General features: G+C 33.9%; 2 protein-coding genes across 9 annotated transcripts; both read right to left on the bottom strand.

Moving 5' to 3' along the window:
- Window positions 1–224: 224 nt before the first annotated feature.
- On the bottom strand, window positions 225–7,726 carry LOC124834903 (glucan endo-1,3-beta-glucosidase 8). Of its 3 annotated transcripts, XM_088105147.1 has the most exons (5): window positions 7,270–7,688; window positions 2,287–3,389; window positions 1,902–2,120; window positions 1,279–1,370; window positions 225–1,065 (listed from the first exon to the last, which is right to left on the bottom strand). In XM_088105147.1, exons 1-5 carry the CDS (start codon window positions 7,622–7,624, stop codon window positions 366–368), a joined length of 2,469 nt encoding a protein of 822 aa, XP_087961273.1. In that variant the 5' UTR covers window positions 7,625–7,688; the 3' UTR covers window positions 225–365. The 3 variants fall into 3 exon arrangements, with proteins under 3 accessions (XP_087961273.1, XP_047165685.1, XP_047165683.2); XM_047309729.2 differs by lacking the exon at window positions 7,270–7,688 and having other exon boundaries at window positions 2,287–3,504; XM_047309727.2 differs by lacking the exons at window positions 225–1,065; window positions 1,279–1,370; window positions 1,902–2,120; window positions 2,287–3,389 and adding an exon at window positions 5,773–7,012 and having other exon boundaries at window positions 7,275–7,726.
- A 3,308-nt stretch (window positions 7,727–11,034) lies between these two features.
- On the bottom strand, window positions 11,035–16,889 carry LOC124834899 (S-adenosyl-L-methionine-dependent methyltransferases superfamily protein). 6 transcript variants are annotated; one of them, XM_088105141.1, is made up of 12 exons: window positions 16,772–16,889; window positions 15,355–15,616; window positions 15,183–15,280; window positions 15,000–15,104; window positions 14,616–14,676; window positions 14,344–14,419; window positions 13,020–13,551; window positions 12,826–12,930; window positions 12,471–12,629; window positions 11,847–11,953; window positions 11,571–11,645; window positions 11,035–11,452 (listed from the first exon to the last, which is right to left on the bottom strand). In XM_088105141.1, the coding sequence occupies exons 2-12, from the start codon at window positions 15,597–15,599 to the stop codon at window positions 11,393–11,395; spliced, it is 1,623 nt and encodes a 540-aa protein (XP_087961267.1). In that variant the 5' UTR covers window positions 15,600–15,616; window positions 16,772–16,889; the 3' UTR covers window positions 11,035–11,392. The 6 variants fall into 6 exon arrangements, with proteins under 6 accessions (XP_087961267.1, XP_087961266.1, XP_087961269.1 ...); XM_088105140.1 differs by having other exon boundaries at window positions 16,832–16,889; XM_088105143.1 differs by lacking the exon at window positions 12,826–12,930 and having other exon boundaries at window positions 16,832–16,888.
- Between the last annotated feature and the right edge of the window lie 3,598 nt (window positions 16,890–20,487).

Below are 20,487 nucleotides of genomic sequence, written 5' to 3'. Positions count from 1 at the left end.
CTTAGAGATTGTAGTGTTTATGGTGTTGTACTCTTTCGGTGTCCTATGTGATTTAACATCTCTATAACAATTGGTTTTGCATCATATTACTTTAAAAAATATCTAAATTTTAGCATTTGAAAAATATATATGTATAACAAACAATAATCAAGCTATATGACCTGTTCAATCCTTTTGTAAATACATTAAGTCCATTATCTCAGCCACACTGAAATACAATGAAATAAAAATAAAAATAATAATTATTATTATTATAATAATACCTGAGCATTTGAAAACATTCTTATCCGATGAGGGAAGAAGCACTTCCCGTTCATCGATTTGAATGAACTTTTTGAAGTTAAATGGGAAATGAACTCAGAAATTCATGATGAAGCAGAATTATCAAAAGTCGTTCCAACATGCTGAATGACAAATCCGTAGATCTTTCTCTTCAATTTCTCAATCTTCTCTGTAAGTGAGTCATCCCCTTTGGAAACCACACGGTCCAGCCATGCATTCACACGCTTCAAGTGCGACAAAACAACAGCAATGGAGCCACCGTCCAGGGGCAATGTTTTTTTCCCATCAGCTGTACACTCTCCAAACACTTTAAATCCTGCATCAAGGGACTCCTCAACAAACCGTAGAAACCACATCTGCATTTCAGATAGCAAATTTGCACCAAGCTCTACTGTCTCTTTCATTCCACTACCTCTTGTCCACACACTAGCACTCAGACGGGATGGTGGTGATGAAGGAACCATCATATGGCTCCTAGCTGCACCAAGAGAGTGTCGTTTTGATAAGCTTTTCTGCAATGTTGATGGTGGATCAGCGGCGGTGCCAGTAAGAAGGGATACTATCTGTAGATCAGTGGCCAAGGCAGCTTCGACCCAGAGAGTGAGGGACTTTGATTGTTCTGTCGAAATGCTGTTGCCTTCAGGTGTCTCTGAATAATATCTGTTGCCAACGGCTTCAGCCATCGCAGTTGATTTCAGAACATCATCGTAGATAGTGAAAAATCTGTCTATGGTTGGCAAAGGATTTCTAGCCTGGCACACTGAGCACAGGTCTGAAAACATGCTGACATGTCGAAGGAACAAAAACAAATACATCACTCATGTTAGCCATTACAGAGGAAGCCAAAATATGTGAAAAGATATGAATTGAAACCCTTGAAAAGAAAATGGAATTTTCATTGTAGGTTTAAATATTGAAACTTCCGATACAATTCAAAAGAGTAGAATATTTTAGGCTCTTTCCAGTAGAAAATTAAGGTAAAAGTCAAATTGTTACCTTAAACTTCTTATAATACATTCAGTAGCATTGGCCTCCTCTAATGCTTCCGCAGCAGCAGCAGAGGCAAGAACCTTTCTTTGCATTGCTTCCTGCATTGGGTTGATAAAAAGGGACTTGGAGTTATTAAATCAAATCAACGGAGTCCCTTCATAAAAAAAAATGAAAATTTACTGACTCTGTTCTAGCCCCTTCGTTTCACCAGAATGATATATACCTATCTATTCTTTTGGCTTGTTTTTGTTGGATTAAAATCTCCTATTGTTCTAAAAATTGCGGTGCTAACACTTGTGGAACAACTCATGGTATGCGAAAAGCATAATTACATATATTAGCATGTGAAAAAGCCCTCATAAACTCACTGTCACCACACTGCATTTTACTTTAGATGGGTGCAAAATCTGTTACTTCTTGTGACAAAATTTAGTTGCAGTTACCTAGATATCTTCAAGACTGTTATCTAATTAGTAATTAAGAGTAATCAGTTCAACAGAGTGTTAGCTGGTTACCAATGGAAGCTCAGAACTGCGACAGAAGCACTAGAGTTTTCTCCTTATTATGTTTAACTCTAGCTTATATCAAATGATAACGATAAAGGAGTAGTAAATTGTTAAAACCCATACCTTTCCGAGTCTTGCAAGGTTCCCAGACACAGCATCAAATGGAACACTTCCATCGGTCCATTTCTTTTCATGAACGGTGATACCCATAGCTGCAAAATTGGATTTCTCTTCAAGGACACAACTCTGAGGAGATAAAGCTTTAGTTTTCTCATTGCTAGAAGAATAATTGCTACCCGGTTTTTGACTACTCACGTCACTCAAACGTCTTGACATCGCAGCCTGCAAAATTGTATCAGCATTAGGGCCAAACCAAACATATACCAAGTAAGGTGCATTGCATTGTTTCTAAAACAAGAAAAACAATTGAAATTCGTCACTTCATACTCGATCACCGGCGGTTACGCTCTACACTTTTATACTTTTGGTTCATCTCTATTTCATTTACCTGAGTACGCAAAATTGCCTGCGCGTCAACCTTGTTCTTAGAACCACCCTTCTCTTTGTGTTCAGTTTCAACAGGCGTGGCCGGGGGTTGCTCATCCCAATTCTTCCTCGCACTCTTGGACCCAACCAGCGCATCGGAGACCTTCGAGATCCCCGCGACAATGGTGGCCATCTTCTTTTTTGCGGCGGAGTCCACCACCACCGGCGATACCTTGAGCCCGCCGGACAACCTCCTACCAGGAGAAAGCGACGCCCTCCGCGGACTAGGTGACGGCTGCTTCCTCCCGTTCGGAGAAGCCTGCCGGTACCTCGACGGCACAATAATAGCCGGCTCCCGGGACACCTTCCGATTATCCTCACGCGCCGAAACGAGGCTGGGAACCACGCACTTGGACGGCACGGGAGACGCCGACCTCTTCCCTTTACCAGCGGGAGAGGGATCCCGCTCCGCCGCAACAACGATCTTGTTCCTGGACGCAGAATGCGACCTCTTGGCAGTGGCCGGGGAGGAGAATCTCTGCGGAGGCAAGTTGTCGCGAGGCGCGAGAGGCTCTCGGGAGACGCGTTCTTTGTCTTTAGGTTTCTGTTCTTTGGGTTTAAGTTCTTCAGGGCTGGGGCTAGGGTTAGGATTTCGAGGTTGGGTGGGGTCGGTGTTGGATAGGTAGAGGGAGAGTGGGTCGAGGTCGGAGTCAGGGAGGGGTTGGATGAGAAAGTGACGCGTGGAAGGGGAGATGCGAGCAACAAGGGGCTCGGGGGTGCCTAGGAAGGGGTGGCGGCCGGCGAGGGGGCGAATGGCGGAGACAGAGGGGAGGGGAGAATCGAATTGGAAACGGTCGACGTGGACGAACTGACCGAGCTGGAGGCGGTTGGAGAGGATGAGATCGGTGTCGGGGTGGGAGAGGAGGACGTAGGTGGAGTTGAGGGAGTCGGAGAGGTTGAGGTAGAAGCCCTGGTTGGACCAGAGGTCGGAGCCTGCGAGGGCGGGGACGATTCCGATAACCTGGAGGAGCGGAGAACGGTGGTCGCCGGTGACGCGGGTGTTGGTGTTCATGGCTTGCAGCATTTTGAGGAGAATGCCTGGGGTGAGGGAAGCCATTGCTATTGCTGTTGCTTGCTCTCTTGCTCTGTGACTGATTCAGATGAAGCCGTTACAAAGAGGTTTTGTATGCGCTCTATGAGATCTCTCTTTGAATTCAAATATTTGTCCCGTTACTCGTGATTCTCTTCTCTACTTACTATTATCACGCCATTTATTTATTTATTTTAATTAGCCTGCACTACCCCACACGCCTATTCACGTTTCAACGTTTATTTCACTTTTCGAAATTATTTTCTCTATTTTTTTATCTGCTTTTCTTTTTAAATTATAATAAAAATAAAGGAGCAGTGTAAGATTGAACTTAGAGGATGGTTGGTGCAAATTGAATCTAAAACTGTTTCGGCTAATATGCTTGCTTATTCAAGCAGGCCCAACAACTACTTTAAAGATTTTCACAGCTTTTAATTATCTATATTCTTCTTAAGAGTTTATACTTTACAAATAATTCTCTGTAATAACATCAAATTTTTAGTTGCAAAGTTTTGTATTAAAATTGTGTTATGTTATCTTACATGGATAATGCATATTTTAAAATAAATATATCTTGTTATGAATTTTTCAATAAGTTTTTACGTTTTTAGGTGTCAAATTCTATCCATTTCATTTCTATATTTGTTTAAATTGGGATAATTCTCATTGAATCTTATTTTTGTTGTCAATTTTATTAAAGAAGCTCTTCGGGAAATGTTTTTGGAGTGATGTAATTTGAGTGTGTTAGATAACATATGATATCAACACTACACGTATTAACTCGTAAAATAAACGAGAAATTCAACATAAATATAAAATAAATATCAAATTTTAATATAATCATTAAAAAAGTATCTAAACCAACTTGCATTTTCTATAAATAAACATAAAATGAAATATTAGAATTTGAGATTCCAATAAACCTGAAATAAATGAAGATATAAATCATCATTATTATGATCACATAGTTAATAAAAATTATATTAACATCTTGATTTTTATATACAAACAATTATAATGTCATATATTTAACATGTGAAAACCCTCTTTAATCATTCTAACTTTAATCAACAAACATTTTTAGGAATATAAGAATCAAAGTCTTATTGAACAGAGATGAGAAAAGTAACATATGAGAAAAAAAAATTAATAATTTTATTATTAAGGTTTTTAATTGAAAAGTGACCTAAATCTCAATAATGTCTTATTAATGTTGTCCTTTTTAAAAAATATTTAAAACATGGATTGATTTACCACATTGAGTTGAAAGTAAAACAATTATATTATTTTAAAATTAAAATCCTATCTTACATGATTTGAAAAATAAATAAACTAAACATTCATATTAACATCACAAACTTATATTTTTCATTTCTTTATTAGAATTTTATAAAGAAGAAAAAAACATATGCAAAAATCATACTTGACATATTCCTACTAAGAAGTCTCTGTTTTTTTTTTTCATTCATTCTTTCTCTTATTTTATATTTCAGGTTTCATATAACAAAGGTGGAAATGTGACTTAATATTCATAAATTCTAATTATTTATTAGATCCAGAGATTTTTTTCTTTTAATGTTAATTCATCTTTACTTAAAGTCACTCATTTATTTATTTAAATAAGTTTGATTATATTTACTAATATTTTTTTATTAACAATACTAAATATTACTATATTCTTTCATTAATAGTCTTATCATTGGACACTAACTTGAGTTCTAACACTCTAGTATGCATTTTTTTTCTTTATTCAAGTTAGATTTTTTTCTTTCTAACAACTCTGAAAAGATACTAAAAAAAACACAGATCAAACAAGTTGACACCATTTCATATGCTAGCCAAACTAGCAGAAATAGCATGTAACCGAGTAACATGATATGATCATGTCAGACAAATAAAGGCACAAATTTTAGAAACTAAGTCTCATCGCTATTGATTGTACCCTATGTTCGGAAATCCAACAAAAACTTTGGAAATTACATTTGTTTGCTGAAAGATATAAAAAAACAATTCAACTCCATTAGTTTAAAATTAAAAAAACTATGCCAACATGATATAAAACATGGTAGTAAAACTTGACTCTCTTTTTTAACTCAAAATTTACTTACACTTTTTACTGCATAAGTAGAAATTGGTCCAAATGTTCTTTCAAGTTAACATTTTTTATCATCCAACATAAATTTGTTCAAGCTGAAAGAGAGAGAGAGAGATTAGGGTGTGCAACTTTTATTAAAAGTTACTTTAACGAACCTTTTTAAAAGCAATTTTTCTTATTTTTTTTATCAAATTCAAGTTCTTTAATTCCTTTAAAGTTTTTTTTTTTTCGGTTAACCCCATTTCTCTTTTTGAGAAGAAAAATAAAATAAAATTGATCCAACACTAACTAACTGCATACACCTGATAAAAAATCGTGTTTTTCTTTCTGATATAACCACAGTGATCTTACAACCAGATAAACAAATGCAACTTTTTCAAGAATATATATAGTAAAAAAACTGTAGGAGCACATTCTTCAAGTGCTCCTTGGTTTCTTCAGAGAGAAAACTATAGCAGAATTACAAATAAATATATGCTCAAAGCTTTCATCAGAACGATTGTGAGACTTCCATGCAGCAGTAAAGAAGAGGCATAAGAGATCATTATAGGGAACTGGCAACCCTTTTCTGATGGATCATCATCTGTTACTGTGGCTAAACCAGTGAAATCACAGTCCCAGTCCTTTTGGCTATTTACCTGATAATACATATTAAAGGCATAAGAAGCATTCCCAAGGAGAGTTAGAGTGTTACAAGAAGAACCATACCCCAAAGAAGTGCAATCTGATTGGCTACAAGCATAGTCAATGCTAGCAGCCAATAAGTGGAGATCCTTCACTTTTGGATCCAAAACACACCACCGTTTTTCCATGTATCTTACACCCTCCACAGGGACCAAACCCTTGTTCTCTTCAAGTCCTGCCAAGTCCAATTCATACTTTGGTTTTCCATCAAACTCAAAAATCCCCCAATGCCTCTCAAAGTTGCCAGGAAGAATACTTTTGGCATTCTCATCAATAAGGCTGAATAGATAAATGTCAATAATACCTTTCCTTTTAGGAGTACCATTTCCACTCAGTGTATGCTTAAGCAAACCCATGTTGAACCTTTTTGCATTCTGAACATTGGCATTCTTATCACCATCTGTTGGCCACCCAACTTCTCCAACTATAATATCCATGTCTGGAAACCCTGCCTTCTCTAAGGCCCAGAGAAGAGTGTCCAAATTTGCATCAAACACATTGGTGTAAACCGAATTACCATCTATAAGAGGCCTGTTATTTCCGTCAAAAAATGCAAAATCAAAAGGGAAATGATCATTTCCATAAAGACTTAGGAAAGGGTAGATATTGACAGTGAAAGGTGCATTGTTTGCATATAAGAATTGGACTATTTCAATGGTCTGGTCTCGTACTTCTGGCCTGAAGTCACCAGCTGATGGCACTTGGTTTGAGTCTGGGGAATAGTAAGCATCAGCATTGAAGGGAACAGTGACTTTGATTTGTGAACCAAAGCCCCAACTATTGAGTGCTGTTTGTATGTTCTTAAGAGCAGGCAGAGTTGTCTGTAGATAGGAGCCATTATATTCCTTAAGGAAAGGTTCATTACCCACTGCAATATACCTGCATCACAAGCATATGCAGAGTAGTGTTAAATTTTGATTCAAACATACACACAACAGAAACTCATATATTGAACACATAAAGAATGATGCAATATGATAAACAGAACAAAAGAAATGAAAGATGCCATGGAAGAATGCAGATATGGGAATGGATGAGTCAAATAGTAGAAACATTGGAGAGCAAGAAACTACCATGCGAGGAAAAGAAACAGAAAATAACGTCATCATGAATGCTGAATATACTCATAGGACTACTTAACTTGATGTTCAGTCCACCAGGGTACATGTAAGTAGTGACATTTTCATAAACCCAAGAATCTGCAACCTGAGGATTCTTACTCATATCCTCCAACATGTTGTTGGGTATTGCCAGCATTACTTCAATATCAGTCCCCATCAGAGCTGCCATAATCCACTCTTCAGCATCAAACAGCTTCAGTTTATCAACACCGTTTTCTTGAAGCATCTTGACCACCATGCTTGGTGGAAGCTTGTGAGTAGCCATGGTGCCCCAGTTGACTCCAACCCCTGAACCACACGAGACCATGGTTAAGAAGACAAGAAGAAACTCCACCAAGTACCAAACACATGGTGGTTTTTCTTGTGTCATTTTATGGTCTTCAAACTGGCAAAGATTCAAGAAAAGTGACAAAACAGAACCCAAACAAATGGGAGAAAAAGAAAGGGGAAGGTATGACTCTTGGCTGAGGAATTTATAGACTAAGAGAGGTTTCTTTGTGAGTGCGTGTGGTTGAGTGCCTTCACAGAGAAGGTAAAACAAGGACTAGATCCTGGAGTTTTTTACAATATCATAAAATGGAACAAAGATTCGTTCCTTAATTCAGTAATAATGCCAGCATGTGTTGCATTAGTGTTAAGCTCTTAGCTCATCATCATAATTATAATCATATAATAGTAAAAGACTAAAAGGGGTTTTCTTAAGGCCAATCAAGTGGCTCTCCTACCACCATGCATACGAACTCACACATCACAGGGCATTTGGGCCATTAGATAATTGAATCATCTATTTAGAGGGACAGTAATATTCTATGAACAAAACCCAATCATTGATTACAAAATTCAATCATTAATTTGCTCTCCTCACCATTTTTCAAGTCTAGATTCTCCGTTGAATTTTTAGTGATCCTATGTTGAACATTAAAAATACATTTATATTAGTATATTCAAATTCTTTATAAGTTATTCTAAAATATTAAAATAAATGTCCATCATTATAGTTTGAAAACAGAGAAAAAGAACAACACAGAAAAACCTCAAAGAATCCGAATTCCAATTTTTTCCCCTTTGATTTCCTAAAATTGTCTAGAATTAATCATACTATATGCAACTCTCTTATCTCTACCCCACCAAATTCCCAATGCATATAAAATAAAAAGCTAATCAACATGTGTTGGAAATTTTAGCCTTAAGAGAAGTGCATACATTCAAATGTCCATATTCTCAAACTATAAGAAATATAAAGAATCATTTAAACGGCCAAGTTCTAATGCTCTAAAGAAAAGGCAATGGTGTAGTATTCTCTTTTGCCATAAAGTTATGTACAGAATACTCACACTACAGCTATTTTCTTATAATTCAGGAACTGATTATGTGCAGAATATTCACAGAGCTACTTTCCTATATAGTTTGGAAATATTCTAAGAGGTTCTCAATATTCTCTCTCGTTGATGCTCAAGTGACAAATCATAAAGCATGTGGTTTGGAACAGTTCAATATTCATTGATATAAAATGAAGTTTGATAAAAATAATAAGGAACAAAAATATGTTTAATAAGAACTGGACTTTAAGACTAATTCATCTCCACAAAACCGGCATGTAAAGGAAAAACTCGTTTATCTATTATAAACTCTCCTTATCTCAGTCGATGTGGGATTCACGCCGATTTATATATATTTCAAGTATGAGATTAGACATGAATAAGTAGTCCGGTAATGACTTGATAGTAGGTGACACAGCAAATTTAACAAACAACAAATCTCGTTAGAACATTTTTTTAACACGTGACTCTGATATCATATTAAAAAGTAAATTTTAAACCTAATTCAATCTTAGAAAACCAATTAGTAAGTTGAGGTTGTAGTCATTTATATATTATAAACTCGACTTATCTTTAGTTAACTTAGAATCTCCACCAATGTTTTTCTCTATTTTATTTGTTTTCAGTTCACACAGTTGGAACACTAAACCTTGTGGAATTTATGAAGTGGTAGCATAGAGTGAGAAATTTAGTGGGGCCATTATTTGATTCAAGTTTCTGGTAGCGTAGCGAAGAGACTTTTGGTTGCTGCTCATGCAAAATGGGCACAGAAGAGACACTTTGGTTGTGGACAACGCATTGACTAGTAATTGACTAGAATAGAAGAGAGACAGGGTCGTCAATTCTGTAACTTTCCACCTTCAATTTACGTGTACTCTTAATCCTATTATCCTTTGTGTGTATCTTTTTGGTAAAGCATGCATATCCTTTTGCTTTAACAAAAGGAGAGTACGTCTAAGGACTCCATTTTGTATTACAAAGAGCAACACCACTTCCCAAATCTAGAAAATTAAATAGTCAAAAGTTAACTTCCCATGACTCATTCTAGTTTCCCAGTTATTGTTTTATGATTAAGACCTTCAAAATGATGGACAGAGACTTTGTTTTTTTTTTTTTATAATGATAAAGACCTTTCAAAATGAGTTATGTGATGATCAAAGAGAGTCTATTAAAAACCGACTTAATTCAAAATCTATCACTCCTTCATTCACTTAAGTGCAGATGCAACTCTTGATTTGTCATCAGATAAAGACATATGAATATGAATCTTAATCATTACGCCTTAATGGTTTTCACATCACTTAGATAGTGTTGTGATATTATTATTTTCAGGTTATCTTGATGCAACAATAACTGATTTAATAATAGCTGAAAGTTTTCTACACTTGTAATAAAATGAAATTATTTACATATAAACCGTTATACTTGTTCGTTATTAAAATAATTTGACTTTCAATATAATAACTATGGAAATTGATAATGTACAGTTATGAGTGAATACTAATATATTAAAAAAAATTGTTAATGTTTTCAAACTCTTTATGATGTAACATTGAACAACAACGACAGCATACAAACACTCCTTCGTTGAAACTGTGCTTCAGTACACTTTTTATTGAGTAGCACTGTGTGGTGCAAAGTTTTTTTGGAGAACTGATTACGAATAAAAGACAGTTTATTCTTGTTGGCTAACTGGAAAGCTGATAAGCAAAAGCATGGATTTGACGGAAATGTATGTAGGAAAGATAATAGTACATACTATTTGACAAAAAGTTTTCATAACATTGAGGATTTTACTCTTAATATATTTGTTAATGCTATGCTAAGATGTTACTTCTTGTCAATGTGACGCAGTATTTGTCAGTTCCAACTTCCATCAAATGAACGATTGTTTGCAGAGGAAGCACCAAATTTGTATTGGTGCTTCATATTAAACAAAATAAGCAGATAAACCGCTCACAAACTTGTCCACTTGTCCATTGTAATCCACTAAGTTCTGTCACCCTTTTTTCCCCTTTTCTTTTTATCACTTTACTTATCAACCAACCAAAACCACCATTTTCAGGAAACCCTTGACCTTGTTCAAAATCTAATCCTTTGAAGAGATTACGATTAAACGATTGATTGCAGAGGTTTTCTTTTTGGAGTTTACTAAAGGATTTCCTAATCAGCAACAGATAAGGAAATATGGGTATTACAAAGTAAATTGCCTCTCCAAAATATTTTCTATACAGATAATTAGTAATCAAAGTGACTGTACTTGAGGGACCCAGATATATATACCATCGTCGTATTTAATAATATATATTCCTTTCTGCCGAAAGAAGGGGACATGATTTCGTTCAAGATTGCACACCCTGGTACTCATCCCCCCTTTTCCGGTTTTCTGATAAAAAGTAATATTAAACATAAATTATCAAATATTTCTCATGTGATGAAGACATCCTCCAAGGTATAGATCGATTGAAACAGTGGCGTTATGAGATTAATACAGTTTAGCAAACTGTTATATTTGCAAAGATTTGTATAGTAGTTATTGATAGAGTACTGTTCATTGTTTATAATTCCAAAAAAAGCACCACACATTGTGTATTACTACTGTTCTGAGTATGATTGCGATGATCTCAAGAAGAATGACTATCCGTCTATAGTTTCAATAAATATGGCCTATTCCTTCTTGTTAAACTGGTCATATTTCACTATCCTTGCTTTTGAGTCAGATAGAACGTCGCATTGAATCCATCAATGCACCGTAGTCAAACCCTGAAAACTGTGGTAGTTATGCAAAGCTATCCTTTCTTCAGCATCACTAAGGACTGTTATTGACCATCTTCTATAACGCATCCTCCTGGCAACCTGAAGCTTAAACAAAACATTGCCTGCACAGTAAATAAAAAAGCAAAAGCCATGAGTAGGTGACTATGCAAGTTCTGGTAACAAGAAGAATAAGTTTGAGTTACCCAAACGATCAACAATGTGAAATAGAACTATCCATACCTTGTTTGGAGCCACATCCCTAACCCTATGAAATTTTGAATCTTGTATAGGAGCGTTTAAAGCAGATTCTGCCACCTGAAAGATATAGTTCAATTAACTATCCGAGCAAATAAAATGCATACATTCTATCATTATTGTCCATATCCAAGTAGCTAACGTAAACCATCAGGATGGATGGAGGATTTTAAATACCACAAAACAGTAAAGTCGTTTATATTCTAACTTTAACATAGAAAAGAGGAAAACATGAAATGTTTTTTAGCACAATGAACTCACAGCTATGATAGTCTCTGGAGTCTCAGTCGCTCTAATGAAGCAATAGCAGTGAATCCATGGTAAACATCCTTTCCAATATTTCTTCTGGATTAATCCCCTGAATGAATCTGGTAGGCCATTATCTTAAGTCAGATATCCGTCTATAATTCTTAAAATGGTAATAAATTATATATATATATATATATATAAGAGTCTTGTTAAAGAATCTGCATACATTCAATCACATAGTAGAGCACAAACAAAAGGCTAATAAATAATGTCTTTAATCAATCTTGGTTTAGATTATGTTAGCTCATTGAAAGAAATAAGTTAAGCGTCAATCAGATAGTCAATGGATCCCTCCCACACAAAAAAATGAAGATAAAAAAGCTCTCACTAAAATTGATTGTAAAACTATGCATGTCAAAATATATATCAATCTACGTCCACCTAAAACAGTAGAGCTGTTCACCAGCCAAGGGGGTGGAAGACAAATTGCCTGCAATTTCAATGTACTAAGCAAAGGAACATGTTTGAATACTCCTAATCCCATTACATGGAGAAAAATAAGAGTCTCGCCTAAGGGAGTAAGGCAAAATGATTTGTACAAAAGAAAAGGCTATATTATATCAAATGATGCTGTACCTAGAAACTGAAGAGCAGATGCAGGCAGGTTCATTATTATGTGATCAATATGTTCCCAAGTTTTTGTGACAGGCATTTCAGAGCTTCTCATTCTCTTGTTTGTGCTTCCTTTTCTCCTAACACCTTCAAGAAAGCCAGTTTCATGAGCCTCCACATCCCCTGTCAAATGAAAACAACTGTAATTTTATTTAAAAACCAACACGGATTATTGTTATCAATATTGTAATTGTTTCCTTAACAAAACAGGTTGTCTTTTAAATCTTTTACAAGCTAGAAGACGATCAAGTTACAGCTACTACATCTAGTGACAGCCATCTAGTGACAGCCTGATTTGATATTGCAGTTCGTGTAATACCTTCATGATAACTAGAAGATCTTTTACCAGCAATTACAGATGTAGCACTCTGCCTGGTTGAACCCTTGACATCCCCTAAACCACTATTATTGTCTTTTGTATGAACTACAATGGGAATATTAGTATTAACTACTACGCAACATGTTTCCATATCACATTAAGATACTTTCAGTCATTTACCATAAAGATATTACCAGTTAGCAACTCATTTTCAGAATTTGATTCAGCATTGTCTTGTATCCTGCATGTGTGACAAGTATCCAAAATGGGAACTTCGGATGAGAGTTGTGATGTAGCCTCAGTATTTGGCACTTTCATCAACTGGGATACAAATTTTCTAGCATCCATGTTGAAAGCATAAATACGATCATCAACCTTATTAATTTTGGCATTAATCCTCAGATAGTGAATGCTATCTGGATTTAAATCATTTGCATAGACTATGCATCCTTTTTGCGCTGCAGGAATGGCAAAAGGACCTATACCGGCAAACATGTCACAAATGGTCTCCCCAGCTTGGAACATTGACACTAACCTTTTGTGTTCATGTTCCAATCTCGAATTCCAATAAACCAAACTGTAATCAAGCTTAAAAGTGGCACCATATTGCTTCACTTCTGTGATCATATTATGCTCTCCTGCTAAAACTTCAAACTCTGGCACGCGAAACTCATTTGTAATGGTTCCAACTTTATTGACGATAGTTTTGATTCTAGGATAATTTTTCTACATAAACAGAGAAAACATGAAAATAATAGGAAGAACAAGTATAATACAACATGCTTAACAGTTTAAAGATAGAATTCGTTAATAAATCTTTAAATGAACATATTTGTAACAATTGCAAAGGGCGTGCTATTGAAACAAATACAGACATCAAATCAATCATTCATCTTTGCTTCAAACATACATGAACGAACACAGAAACATGCATGTCATAAACATAGTACTAAAATGAGGAAGCAGAATCAAATAGATCCAACAGGAACTCACACTTAGAGCACAGAATTGGAAGACCAAACTCCTTAAAGGAGAGCTAGTCCCCTTTGTTAAGACCGAAAGGGGGAGAATAAAAAAATAGCAAGGGAATTCTAGAGATGCATAGAATAACCTAACCCACCCAAAGCATCTCCATTCACTTCAATCTAGCCTACCACTCCTAGATCCTTCCCTCCCCAGTTCTCTTTATGCCAAGTAGGCAAGGTTGTTATATCACTTTACAGTCCAAATTCCTCTCTGCTCCTTCTGACATTGCCCTAAAAGTAGCAGTGATATGAAGCCATATATGCTGCAGCAATAGTTATGTTATATACCAAAACAGGGAATGGTCAAATGCTGACTATTCTGACCTAAAATCAATTAAAAGAACAGAATTCACTTAAGACAATAATCGCATCTTCATATCTGACAAATAAACAAGACTATATATATATATTATTTATATATATATATGTGTGTGTGTGTGTGTGTATTGAAACTGAGACTTGAAGTCTTGAACCTTAGTGTAGTCACACATACATCATAAATAACCTTTGCAATAACATCTTTGTAGGGAAGTAATTCATCGTGTAGGTTTAAATGGGCAATTTGACCTGTATAGGTAGAAAAGCTGTTAGTTTACCTGATATCAGTGGCTGACCCAAACAAATTCAATTGGAAAAGAAAATGAACACTGCTCCCTTCAGAAACGTGATCAAATAATTAACAAAGCATGTGTGCTGAACTGATAACAAATTTAAATAAATTATATTTGTAGCAGTTAAAAATGTCAAAAAACTAAATACTTAACTATTGTTTCAAAGGAAGAAGGCACCTCCACTCCAGTAGGCAATATCTGCTTCAGCACATGATCTACAAACACAAAATTTGTTGTACAATTGTAAATGATTTAGGATGGATGGGGGAAAGCACACTGTAGGAAACAATAGAATCATTAAAAAAAATGTTTCTAACTAATGTAATACCAACATAGCATAGCAACATCACTTTGTTAAATAATAAGATACTCGTATGTTTCCACTTATTATAATTTTATAGAATAAATTGTCAATTTTTCATCAAAGTTATTATGGTACTCCTGAGTAAAGAGGTACTCTGAAGCAACTACTCCGTCAATATAAAAAATTCAATATGAAAGGCAGCCTCTACAGTGGTCTAAGAGCGCACTCACTCACCTGCACTCCAATAAGAATACCCTAGTGTCAACGAATAGGACACAACTTCAATCTTACACAAGCCATTGAGCTCATCAACCTTTTGTTTTGGAATATCAGATAAATCTGTCCCCACGACATTCAAAACAAGTCATAGATAAGAATATCTGTGGCAAGAATATAGAAGCAAAAGTTCATACAAACCTTGATTCTGAACTTTGTCAGAGAATATAAGGTAACGGTTTTTGTCACAGGTAGGGTCTTCAATGATGGGTTTGACTCGGGGCTTGTCAAACAAGTAACTACAGATTCAATAAAGCAGGAATTAAAAACAAAAGCAAATGAATAGAAAGAATATATAGAGCAAGGTACCGACCCATTGAGGATTCGAGTGGCAACCTTGCAATGTTGGCAAGGGATTCGTAGAGCCCATAATTTGAATTGCACGTCAAACTTGCTCTCATCAAGATGTGGTTTTGGTAGCTTCTCACGGTCAGCAATTGATTCATTGTCAACAGAAAGCAAGTTGTCATGTGCATGGGCTTGAGAAGCTAGCTTGTTAGGACTGTTCTCAGCTTTCCCATTCTTTACACAATTCATTTCAAGAGCTCCACTATCCATTAGTCTATTTGCAAAACCTAGATGTAACACATTCATCAGAATAAGACATAACCAAAATCACACTCTTTTGTGGGTATCACTTATTATTTAAATGAGCCACATTCAGGATTTTGTAGTTTCCAATAAATTTAACTAATAGTAGATGGTGTTAGCATTATAGAAACAAGCATCAACATCAAAAGGAAAAAATGAAGAAACAATATATGCATTTGAGAAATGATGAGAGATTAACACATCTAAAAATTGATCTGGTTGCAACTTCCACACATTCAATGTGCTCCAAATAATGAATTCAATTCCAAATTGGTAAAGGATTGATGAGGTAAATACTGATAGTCAAGAAAAATGAATGATTGCAGCAAATATTTACAAATAGATAAATATTAGCTCCAGAAGACTAGCAGCAATGGCTCAAAGACAATCTGGCCTCTAAGAAAGATATTATCATATAAACAAATGTATGCAATTCCCAGTAAAAAGCCACACTGCAATCAACCTATCGCATGTATAAGGATCACCAAAGTGACCAAAGTGTAGCAAAAGAACAATGCTAATATTAAAATTATTGTCAGTGTATTGTAGACAATCAATTGAGTAATGAAGCCTTTTCCAACTTAAAATAGAGGGAAAAAATAGAGGGACAAAGTGGATACAGGAAGTTCCAAATAATAGATTTCAAGAAGGCTCAGGTCAACAGCAGGTCAACAGCAGGTCAAATGATGGAAAAAAGAAAAATGACAGCCCTAATTAACCTCCTACGGGTTAAGAGCCCGTACACAACACTGCCTACCTAAACACTAAGCTGCACCTATCTGCATACTGATCATTTAAACTCAACAAGACTACCTCGTAACAATGAAATTGAAATATTTGCAGCACACTCCAAGTGATTAACTTAAACACCAACAGATTCATCCCACTTATATTCTCGTTTAACCAAACTGAATGTGACCCGAAAATAATTGCCAAACAAACGAATGCTATGCCAAGGATCCTTTTCAGTTTCGATGCAAGTCGACTTGCTAAAACAATAATCCTATAACAAGTTATTCATTGGTTTAAAAATGATTGTACACAATACTAGCGCGAACAATGTGAAAACTAGCATCGTTCACGTCTTGAAATGGATAAGAAACCAATTTGTTTAATTTAACATTAAACTCAAAATATACTTTGGTGGATGGTAAGACAATTTTCATTCAATAAGACATATTGGTGAATATTGAATCAACCCATTTACTGCATCTCCTCTCTATCAATCTCAGTCACTGATTCATTCTTTGTCCAGTACCCATAAACAGTACCCTGCAGTTTTTCATCCATAAAGCAGTAACTAAGCAGAAAACCAGTGCCAGACCTTACTCAAGGCCATTAGCAATGCAGTCTTGAAATGGACAGTAAATCCCAACAAAATTTTCGAACACAATTATTTAGGTGAGACAGAGACACCACCAAATTAAACAACAAATACAATGGTTCTAACTTAATAGACACATTATAGAAAAAAATATAAGAAAAAAAATGCATCTACTTGTGTTGTTGTTGGAATAAGCAAAGTGGAGAACGGAGAAGTACCTTGGCAAACGAAGCAGTTGAAAACAGGAACTGAAAGACCCAAAACTGAACCAAAAGGTAGGGTTTTTTTATAATAAGATCTCAAAGGGGTAAAAAGGTAAATAAGAAATATTTAAATAATCTGGATCCAACCGTATTCATTATTTGTTATAGTTATCTATTAAATAAAAATAATTGTATCATTTAATAATGGTATAAATTAGTAATTTTCAACTTCTTATCTTTTAAAATTTTCTTCAATTGTTAAATGATTCAAAAGATTCTCACCCAATCCTGTCAAAATTATCCCTACTTTGGTTGAAAAATCTCAATTTAGTCCCTCGTTATAAAAGTGTTTTACATTAGTCCTAACTTTTAAAATAGTGGGTCAGATTGGTCCCTTTCGTTAAATATAAGTTAACGAAATTAATGGATGATGATGTGACACAGCTTAAAGCTGATGTGTTAGATTGGTCCCTCGTTAGCTTTAAGTTGTGTCACATCATCATTCATGACTAATTCAAAACACTTTTATAACGAGGGACTAAATTGAGATTTTTCAACCAAAGTGAGGACTAAATTGGCTATTAAACCAATTATTATCTTAGTGATTAAATTAATTCAAAAAATTACAATTATTTCTCTTAATATTGTGTTACATGATGTTTTAAACTAGATATTTATCTCTTAAATTTTAAGAATATAATTACACTTAGAGGTTTTAAAATGGCACCCACCTTTTTTCATGTTTTTATAAAATTGTAATCTTAAGTATAAAAAATGTGATTCCTCACTCGAAAACTATTAATATAAAAAACGTGAATATTTACTTTAAAACTATAAATAAATGGGGAGGTGATTTTGAATAACTGGGTGGACAAAATTTTTATTCATTTGATTTATATACAAAATCATTAACTTTATTTACATGTTGACTTATCGTAAATTAAGGTAAAAGTAATATACTCAACTATAGTCACTTTATTGAATTCTAAATTTTGTAATCTTACTTAATCCATCATAATCATAATTTAGTAGATTGAGTGGATTTATTCACTAATTCATATAAAGATAAAAAAACAGCTTTTTTATTATTTTCTAATATTTAAATTTTCATGGAAACAAATTTATTCTCTTTGGAATATCGAAATTTGCAAGATTTTAAGGATATCAATGAGATAAATCAACTCAACTATAAAAAATGTGCATAAAGAATAAAAAATGCTATTAAACTCAAAATTTAAAGTAGTAATTCATCATATATTTTGAATGGATTATCAACTTCTTTTTAAATATTAGATTAATACTAAGGTAAATCAATTAGTTACGTGGATATTGTCATTTAGTATACATGAAAAAATAATATGATTATAGTTAGAAAAAACAACCGGTCGAAATGGACATCAATAATGCATACATGTAATTTTATCAACAAAATAAAAACTCAACTCACAATCCGCCTACTATTCATTTAAAAAATATATGTGAATATTTTAAATATATATACTCCTGAGTACATACTACAAATATTTTAAAAATATATATTTTTAAAATAATATTTAAATAAAATTACAAAAAGTATATATAAAATATGATATAAATTAAAATAAGTATAAATTAAAATTTAATTTTATTAAATTTAACCTAATAAAATATTAATTAATTTTATTTTTAATTAAATTAAATTTAATAAGATATAAATTAAAATATTATTATTATTTTTTACGAATATCCAAATTTACAAGATTTCAAGGATATCAATGAAATAAATGAACTAAACTATAAAAATATATGTATAAAAAATATAAAAAAAAGTTGCTTTTAAACTCAAAAATTGAAGTAGTGATTCATTAATTCATCGTATTTTTTGAATGGATTATTGACATATGCCTTTAGGTTAACATTAAGATAAATCAATTAATTATGCAGATACTGTCATCTAGTATGCATGAAAAAATTATATGCATGATTGTAGTAAGAGATAACATTGGATACTGATAGTGTTTTCCGTAAAATGAAAATTCAATCACAACATTGCTTATATTAAAAAATATATTTTATATTTTTAAAATAATATTTAAATAAAATAAAAAAAAATATACAAAATATAATATAAAATAAATTAAATATAAATTGAAATTTAATTTTAATTAAATTTAATTTAATAAAACATAAATTAAAATATTTTTTTTTCAAATAACGTGTAATAAATATGTGCGAGTAGGTGTTACCTTTTATTCACGTATCGGTATCCGCTTTTATTGACATATTATTTTATGACTGAAGGATACATTTTTTAGGGTTAAATATGATTTTCGTTTTTAAGTATTACACGATTTTAGTTTTAGTTCCTACTCGAAACTTTGATGGTTTTTAGTCCTTGTAGTTTTGAAACTCTTATTGTTAGTCCTTAAAATTGGATGACGTTAACTTTTGTTTGTCGTGGCTAACGGTCAATCCATGTGTCATGCCATCTGACTACTTTTCATTGACGTGGCAGTAAAGGCGTGATGGTCGGTTGGCCACTCGGTCTGGTGGTCGGCATGGTGGTCTTTGCTCATAATCGTTCGGTATTTTCCCAACATCATTCGATCTTTCATATATTGCACTCCACTCGTCACTATAACCGTTCGGTCTTTGCCCAACACCGTTCGGTCTTTTATATAGTCTGCTTCTATTGCATTGTTCTGTTGATTGTAATAGAACCCACCAGACCGAATGACCGACCACCCACCAGGCCGACCGACCATCACACCTTTATTGTCACGTCAATTAAAAGTAGTCAGGGAACGTGACATCACACGTGGGTTGACCGTTAGCCATATCTACTAAAAGTTAACGCCGTTCAATTTTAAGGACTAATAATAAGAGTTACGCCGTCCAATTTTAAGAATTAATAATAAGAGTTTCAAAATTATGATAACTAAAAACCATGCAAATTTCGAATAGGAATTAAAACAAAAATCGTATGATACTTAATGCACCAAAAACATATTTAACCCTATTTTTTAAAAGATAACTGGGATGTGACATCATAATCCGGAATTCACTAAATTCGTGGCTTAGAGTGAGTTTAACCTGTTTTATCCATAATAAATAACTTTTTTTTTTAACTTTTCAATTCATTATATGGTGAATCGAATTACGAGTTCTGAATTATTTTGACATGTCTACTTTAATGTTTGAAAATTTTTATTTTTAATTATATATTAATAAATATGCCATTTGGGTGTTTGGAACTGAAAACAAAAATCAAGAATGTTCTGTTGTTTGAAACGGTTTTTATTTGAAAAGAACTATTGTATGAATCAAATGCATTGATGTTCTCGTTGTT

This window comes from Vigna umbellata, chromosome 1 (assembly GCF_029865625.1).
Source record: "Vigna umbellata cultivar VRB3 chromosome 1, Vumbellata_1.0, whole genome shotgun sequence".
NCBI classification, from domain to species: Eukaryota; Viridiplantae; Streptophyta; class Magnoliopsida; order Fabales; family Fabaceae; genus Vigna; species Vigna umbellata.
The sequence above is the reverse complement of the archived record's forward strand: the minus strand, read 5'-3'. Positions and strand labels throughout refer to the sequence as shown.